The sequence below is a fragment of the Cicer arietinum genome, chromosome 1, assembly GCF_000331145.2.
Source record: "Cicer arietinum cultivar CDC Frontier isolate Library 1 chromosome 1, Cicar.CDCFrontier_v2.0, whole genome shotgun sequence".
Lineage (NCBI taxonomy): Eukaryota > Viridiplantae > Streptophyta > Magnoliopsida > Fabales > Fabaceae > Cicer > Cicer arietinum.
The window spans coordinates 51,149,413-51,157,511 of NC_021160.2; the positions used below are offsets into that span (position 1 = coordinate 51,149,413).

Genomic DNA, 8,099 nt, shown 5'->3' on the forward strand with positions numbered 1-8,099 from the left:
GATTCAGTAAACAGAAGAGAAATTTACTGGAGGCAAAATACAATATCCTAGCATATATACATACCAGATTTGAAGAGCCTCCACAAGGTCTTTCTTTCCAGATTCAACGGCAGAAGTATCCTCATGATAGTTGGATTCTGTTTTTTCCATGTGAACCATCCATTCTGCCTTGACAGTAGAAGTGGAGTCCTGCATGGTTAATGCTTCTTGCTGCAGTTTACTGGTTCTACAGTTGGCACTTTCACGAAGATCATTAACAGCCATTTGAACCTAATAAGTACAGAACACGTTAATTTCATGTGTGAATGCAGTATGGCTAAATCTGGCATGTTTAAAAGGAACAGCTACCAGTTTTTTCTTTCTAGCATTTGAGCTTGCTAGCATTTCTGCCACTTTCTCCAGCAGTTGCTTTTCTTCATAAGCAGTGCACTCCTGCACCAGGAAAAAAATTAGAAGCATTATAGTTAGAAGAAGAAAACAAGTATAAACATTTCCAATCATGATTTATGTCTATCAGAAAAGGCATTGCAGTTACCTCAAACTTCTTTTCAAGCTCGCACAGTTTCTGATCATTAACAAACTGAGTTTCTTCCACAATTTGGGTCAAATTGGATGCATGCCTGTCTATCGTCTCAAAAAAGTTCACTGTTATTTTCGATACTGCACGTGTAGTCTCGACTGCTCTGGCATGTGCCTGCAATGCAGTAGCAGAGAATTCAGCATCTCCAACTCAGAAGTTCGGTCAATCAACAAAAAAAGACACTGACCTCTCGTTGTTGATGAGCATAAGCTGTTAAATTTGCCTCTTGCTTGTGGAGACTATTTTGAAGATCATTCAGTAATGAATCAGCTTCTAAGGCGATTCCTTTAAAAAGCTGAAGCACATAGTCTTAAGTTAAACACGGCAAAAAAGATCAAGTAAAAATATAAAATCAACTTTTAAGGATAATAGACCACTTACATCTTCCAAGGCAGATGAATGCTTCGCTACTTCAGATTTCAAGTCTTCATAAGTTAATTGGTTATTTGCTTTGAGCTCCTCAGCTAGATTATCCAAAGCTCTAATGCCAGAACCATACATGCTTTTCAACTCTCCCACCCTTACTCTAAGATCTTCAGTAGCCTTCAGAAGCATATATCAAATTGAAGTCTGTAAATCTTAATATTGATGTTTAACTAACAAACATAGTTGTTTCATTTGGGAACGTACTTCTGCTTTTGTTGATACAAAAGACTTCATATCTTCTTCCATATCCTTCAGTTGCTGCTCTTGATGCATTACAGATGCTGAAACTGTCTTGTGCAAAGCTTCAAGTTGCTGAGCTAACTGAGACTGGAATTTCTGGATAAGTACCCTATTTCCTTCTTCAATTTTATCCTTCCGCTCTAAGGTTGAAAACAGAAAATTTATGGGCAATTATATCCCTGATGTCAGAGGCATGCACTTCTACAATGGATAGCCCATATGAAAATCACTAGAGAATTATACTCACCAATTTTAGAAAACAGATTTGACACATCCGATGCAGCATTCTCAAGCTCTGCTCGTAGTTCAATTGCACGTTCTACCAGTTCTTTCTCTGGAGAAGGCATGACAAACAGTAAAAATAAATAATAAATAATATGAAGTATAATATATTGCTTGTGTAGCAATGCTAAAGATGAAGTATTACTATTACAACAGACATGAGACAAATGATATTCAACCAACCCAAGAAAGGGAATACACAAATGACTAACCTGATTTTAGGAGATTTGATATCAAGAATTCCTTTTCCTTAATTGTTGCATTTGCTTGCTTGTGCCTTTCCTCAAGATCAAACAAGGACTGCTCAGTTTCTTCAAGACTTTTCTGAGAATACAGATACCGGAATTAGGTCTAATTATTTAACAGGTCAGAAGTCCAGATCAAAAGAATGAAGCGATTATGCACAACTATTCTTACCTCAGTTTTTTCAAGTTTAGCACTTAATTCAGCAGTCAAAAGTTGCTGAGAATTGTAGAGTTCTTGAAGCTCCATCAATTGCTGCACACATATCATGGCACGTCCTTGTTTCAATCTCTAAGCAATCATGTCAACTACACATAATAGTTAATAATGAAATATACCTACCTTATCCTTAGATTCCCCATCTAGTTCCATGCGTTCTATCTTTTCAGTCATAGCCTAGATTAGATAACATTGTAAAAATTTAGAATTAGCAACGACTCAAAATTATAACAGTATTTACAATTCATATTAAAACACATGGAAGGAACCTTCTTTTCAGCTTCTTCGTGAAGGTAACGATCACGCGGTATATAGATTCCATTTTTCTCTCTTGCAGCATACACCTCTGCGCAACGTAAATGAAAGTTACAGATTTCAGCACTTAACCGTAAAAAGGGAAGAGAGAAACAAGTTTATCAACATACTATTTTCTCTCTATTTAGAGAAAAAAGAGCCACAAGGAGAAAACAAAGTGAGTTACAGAACTTCATTAATAAGGGAACAGTCAGCAACCTTGCTTTAGTCTGTCAATTTCAGAATACAAATCTTTAATCATTGCAGATTTCATCATTTTCTGATTAACCTGAAAAAACAAGCAGCTTCAAAGTATTAGATATGCTTCGCTGCTTGATAAAAAGAGCAAAAGATTGACCAGAGGGGAGCGAATATGGAAGTCACCTCTGGTTTGTTCTTGATATTTTTAGCACGGTGCGCATAGTCCAAGGTACTAAGGGTTTCTTCCAGACAGTGAATGGAAGGTGACACTGTGGCAATAATACATGTCTTGGTTTTACCACCCAAAGAATCCCTCAACAGTCTGGTTAATTTGCTGTCCCTGATATAATAAGAGATATCTCTATGATAAATCATTCTCTAGATTTCAAAACAACCATAATATGTCAATGAGAATTAACTAGATAAACTGAAGCTACTCTTACCTATATGGAACATGACCTGAGTGCTCAACCAGAGCATTGATCACTCGACCAAGTGTAAGCAAGCTTTTATTTATCTCCCCTGCCTCTCTTGCTCGACCCTGCAAGTATTTTCTTCTTAGTGAAGTTCCAAAGCTATGAAGACATTTTCTTTAAAGACAAACGCGAAAGAACTGAGATAGAGCTAATGCCGGCAGTAAAAAGAAATAAATAGACAAGGATTAAGGGGTAATTTGATTTTTGGTTATCATATTATTCCAAATTATGCCATTCAAAGGCATGTATCAACTCAAATTTGGCATGTACCTCTCTAGCACCAGAACGCGAAATGTTCTCAGACCCCGCAAGGTCCACAAGATTTAACTTTCCACATTTAATCATTTCTTCACCTTCTGGAGTACACTCCTTAATATGAATTGTGATAGAAAATATGGAGTGAGAACGGCTACTTTGTTTGTTCAGAAGAGTTTCGGCAGTACGCCTTTTTGAGGAACCTTTTTCCAATATCTTATAAATTTCATTTGCAGTGCAAACAATCTCTTCTTCTAATCCTCTGACAAAAACACCTCCTTTCCCATCTTCCATTAAAGCAATGGGTTTCTTCGACTTCTCATCTACAAATTTTGAAGTCTCCTCGGCGGCCAAAAGATCAGTTATTTCCTCATTGTAAAGCTCCAAAAATGTTACTTTCATGCTGTACTCAGCACTCTGAGCTTCTAATATATCAAAAATCTGCTTCACGGCTCTTGGGATGACACCGGCATCACTTGGAAATTCACCATTCTATGGAATCACAAATGAATTTTTAAATTTTTAGCAGAGATCAATGAGAAAATATCATGAATTTTAAATTATAATAATCACAAAGAGAGAAGCAGGTGAAATGAATTACCTTCTTTCTCGCACCTCCTTCCATTGTGTATGTCTTCCCTGTTCCGGTTTGTCCATATGCAAAAATTGTACAGTTATAGCCCTCAAGAACTTCATAAACAATAGGAGACACTGCTTGATCATACAGTTCTTTCTGTTGAGAGGCAGGACCAAACACCTACGGCAAAAAAAACCAAAAACATAAGAGTTACTACAAAATTATGTCATAATAATTAATGAACTCCATTCAAACTCAATATTCAATGCTTAAATGCAGTTATCTTTTTCTAGAAATCTGAATGCATAATTAGTAAAATTCTCTCTCATAAATTGCCTTTTCAAGACCTAAAGTTGCCAAATTTAGAAACATATTTTCCTCCGATTTCCAGAAGGCAGATAGCAGCATGAAAACAACATCAAACAACTTATCTACCATTTTAAATGTGCAATTCTATTAATTAAAACACGAAATTAAAAAAAAATTAAAAAATTAAAAAAATTAAAAAAAAAATAATAATAATAATCAAAACGCAGAAAACCTTATCAAATGCAAAGGTTCTATCGATCTGCTTATTGGCTATACACTGAACAGCTGCAACTTCCTTTCTTCCTTCATTACACGTAATCACAACAGGCGTATGAAGCCGCATTTCATCTTCATTCAATGGCCTACAAAAATAAACCGATCACCGAAATTTAAAACCAGAAACAAACAAATTCGTCAACTCAACTCGGCAACGAGTTAGACCGAGTCAAACTCACCTACACCGAACCAGAACCTGAACATTAACTCCTTTCTCTTTATCATACTTATTGTGACTACTTGAATTCGAATCAGCAGATCGCAGATCTCGTACTGGCTTATCCGTGGAACGCGGCGTGTGCGACGGCGATAACGGCACCAATCCACCACCTCCTCCTCCTCTTTTCTGCTGAACTTCCATTTCACTTCCAAACCTAATCCTAATCGGTAAAAATTTGAAAAATATATATATAAATAAATTCCTCAGTAAAATTTTGTAGATGACAATAATGATGATGATGATGATGAAGATTCCGGTGTGCGATCGGCGATGAAAGAGTGATTGCGAAGAATGAAAAATTTGCGGATCGAAAAAGGAAGAAGAAAACGGTTATAGAAAACAATGTGGAATTGAAATCGGAACTTACAGTGTTCTAGCGTGTTCTATTTCAAACGGAATTTCACGTGAGAAAACTTCAACTCAAAGACTACACTACAAACAAATTGAACTTCACTGCACAAAAACACTGCACCACCAATAACTTAAACAATAATAAATAAATAAATAAATAAATAAATATTTATTTACTTTTCTTATTTAGTTAAGTTGTTTTTGTTCCTATATGTGTTTGTGTGTGTGGTGAAGAAAGAGGTGGGAGAGAGTGTCTCTTTTGGGAGCTCAAAGAAGAAATTTAATAAATTAATATATACTATAAAAAAGGTTAAAAATTGAATTTGAAGGCCGTTACGAGGCGTTTGAAAATTATAGTGACGGCAATTGACTTTGATGGGGTGAGGTTAACGGCGTCAAATTAGGACGTTTCTTCGTATCATCCGACCGTTATAAAGAAGACAAGCTACGTGAGTATAAAAAAATGTAAAACTTTTTTTTTTTTTTAAATGATGATTTCAAATCCAGCAAAAGAGGCAACATTGCACTCCTGCTTTCTCTTGCTTCGACTCCAATAATTTAAAATTAGCGGTGGATTGGGAAAGAGAATTTTATTTTTTATATATAAGCTTAGAATTAGAAGATCATAAGATTACAAGAAATAAGGTTTTTCTTCCGCTTATTGCGTGGAATTATTTTGTTTTAGTTTTAATATAAAATTAAAAAATAGAGATAATGATTATTATAAAAAAGAGAAGAGAGAGAATGATCGTTTTGAAAATTAAAATAAAAAATCAAGGTGAAGTTTTCTATCATGACCATGAAAGCTGGCCTTCAATACCATGTTCAAGGTCCCACCGCAAAACTTTGTTGCATGAAACAAAATTATATGGGGGAATTTTTCTAGTTAAATTTTGATATATGAGATATTTATATACAAATTTCATATATTTTTAAATTAAATAGGTAAAGCTTTTGTCGGTAAATATTCAATGAACTTAAAGGTCTTTATTATTTATATTTAATGAACCTTAATGTTTTCTTTGGTTTGAAATATCATCATCTCACCTAAAATTCTTTTATAAAAAATAAATTAATAAGTAAGGTTGTATTAATCTATCTCTTTTGAACACAGACTTAATTTAATCTATTTCATCGGCTACTAGCCAGCAAAGATTGAAATTTCATATGTGATTCCTTGAAAATTTGGCATAGCTGTCCCTCAAAGTTGAGTCATATTTTGACGGTTAATTCCTCATGCATTACTCATCCACAAGCTTAGTTTGTTTTCATTTTTTCGTTTCTTTTATCGTTTTGTTTCTTCCTCGTACAAAAATACTTACAGATAGATAAAAAAAATATTTTTGCATGAATAATTTCAAGAAAATGGTGTATATGATGCACAACTTGTATATGTCTTTATACTATGCAAGACTAGATTTTACCGTTTGATTAAAAAAATTGGTAAAATTATATCAAAAGTTATATATTACATTTTTAAATTAAATTTACTCTTTTTTTCTCACTTTCTCTCTCTTCTTTTTCATCTATCGTAAATGTGTCTTAATCAACTTTACTATCTATATCGTTACCCTCTAGATATTTAAGTGTTCGTACGCATATCAATTATTCACGTTTTAACTAAAATAGATCGATAAATAAATAATATTGTTGTTATTAAATTTAAAAATTATTCAAATATCTTAAATCCAATCATAAAGTATTAAAAATCAAAATATTTTCTAACTCAAAATATTTCAAATGAACACTCGTTACAATACACATTTAAATATTTATAATAATATTTTATAAAGTTGTATGTCCTACGACAATATTATACGAGATCTGTAAAAATAATTGATAGAAAGTTGTAAGTATAATTATAAAGTCGTGATTAATAAAGACATAAGTCTTAGTTATAAAGTCACAATTATTTACTTTTTCATCATAATCTAATTTTTAAAAAATTTACAAATGTTTATCTTTCAGTTATAAATATTGTAGTAGTCAAATATATTTAATAAATAAATAATGTATTTATATAAGTGTTAAACACTAATATCATAAAGAAAATAATTAATTAAATTAAACACTAATATAATAAATAAATAAATAAATAACTTATTTATATAAGTGTGGGGTGAGTATCATAGTACATGTACCTGCACCCATATCTGCGTAATTTTGTGGATAATTATTCGTCCTTGTATTTATACCCATTATGCAGATTCTTATTCTACCCATTGTGGGTTTTTTTTTTCCAGGTATCTATTGAGTCTGAATTTAATTGTCATCTATACTAACTACGTCTTTCTCAGATACAATGTAACCCAAAACTTTTAACAAAATCACATTTCATTCCAAAGATATGTTTCGTGAATTGCATTATGTTATTTGGTTTGTGGTTTTTACTATTTATATAAAAAAGGGGAGGTTGAAAGTTGGGGAAGGGGAGTGGCTAAGAGCATCTCCAACGGGAGTGAAAATGAGTTCGTCGCGAGCGTGTAATTACTTAACTTCCAGTTTTTTGTGGGTTCACGGTGTTTCATAGCAGTTACCTTTTTTTTTTTTCTATCTACTTTCACAATTTAATAATAATATAATTATAACCGCTACCTTTTATTAATTTATTAATAATAATAAAAATAATGTATAATAAAAATAATATATAGATGTTAACCTCTTTTTAAATTAATTTTTTATTTTAAATTAATTTTTTTATTTTAATTTTAAATTAAAATAATGTATAATAATATAATATGATTTTTTAAAAGTTAAACTATAAAAAATGAATAAGTTGATTTAGAGTGATGTGGCATAGTAGAACTTGAATCATGTTGAGTTCACCCTTGAAGTAGAAAATGAGTGAATTGTTTCAAGATGCTCTAAGGGTGTAATCGCTCTAACGAAAAAAAAAAAAAAAAAAAGTTGGTCGATGGTGGGATTGCTTCAACAAGTCTAAGGAGTGGCTGAGGAATCTATCCCTTAATTCTCTTTCCATTCAATAATTGTGAAAGCCAAATCCTAATTTAAAATTCATAACCCTATAAAAAATTATAATCATGCAAGTGTGAAAAATTTTAACTCGATTTTGTTTTCGATGAGGTTATCATTGGAGATAAAAAAGGATTTAGGAAAATCAGTATACCATAATATTTGGTGGATCAAAAT

General features: G+C 32.5%; 1 protein-coding gene across 2 annotated transcripts in view; it reads right to left on the bottom strand.

Moving 5' to 3' along the window:
* The window catches only part of LOC101495697 (kinesin-like protein KIN-5D), a 6,501-nt gene extending 1,287 nt beyond the window's left edge, over positions 1–5,214 (bottom strand). Inside the window, exons 1-19 of one of the 2 annotated variants that reach the window (XM_073366638.1) lie at positions 4,966–5,214; positions 4,558–4,752; positions 4,335–4,464; positions 3,818–3,973; positions 3,232–3,708; positions 2,929–3,026; positions 2,669–2,825; positions 2,504–2,573; positions 2,260–2,336; positions 2,114–2,167; positions 1,946–2,026; positions 1,741–1,852; positions 1,494–1,580; positions 1,211–1,386; positions 962–1,123; positions 768–875; positions 536–694; positions 349–432; positions 65–270 (exon numbers count right to left, since the gene is read on the bottom strand). In XM_073366638.1, the coding sequence (XP_073222739.1) occupies positions 65–270; positions 349–432; positions 536–694; positions 768–875; positions 962–1,123; positions 1,211–1,386; positions 1,494–1,580; positions 1,741–1,852; positions 1,946–2,026; positions 2,114–2,167; positions 2,260–2,336; positions 2,504–2,573; positions 2,669–2,825; positions 2,929–3,026; positions 3,232–3,708; positions 3,818–3,973; positions 4,335–4,464; positions 4,558–4,739 (2,576 nt within the window). In that variant the 5' untranslated portion in view covers positions 4,740–4,752; positions 4,966–5,214. Of the gene's footprint in view, positions 1–64; positions 271–348; positions 433–535; positions 695–767; positions 876–961; positions 1,124–1,210; positions 1,387–1,493; positions 1,581–1,740; positions 1,853–1,945; positions 2,027–2,113; positions 2,168–2,259; positions 2,337–2,503; positions 2,574–2,668; positions 2,826–2,928; positions 3,027–3,231; positions 3,709–3,817; positions 3,974–4,334; positions 4,465–4,557; positions 4,759–4,965 lie in introns of both variants that reach the window. The other variant, XM_004486996.4, reaches the window with a different exon arrangement.
* Positions 5,215–8,099: the final 2,885 nt, after the last annotated feature.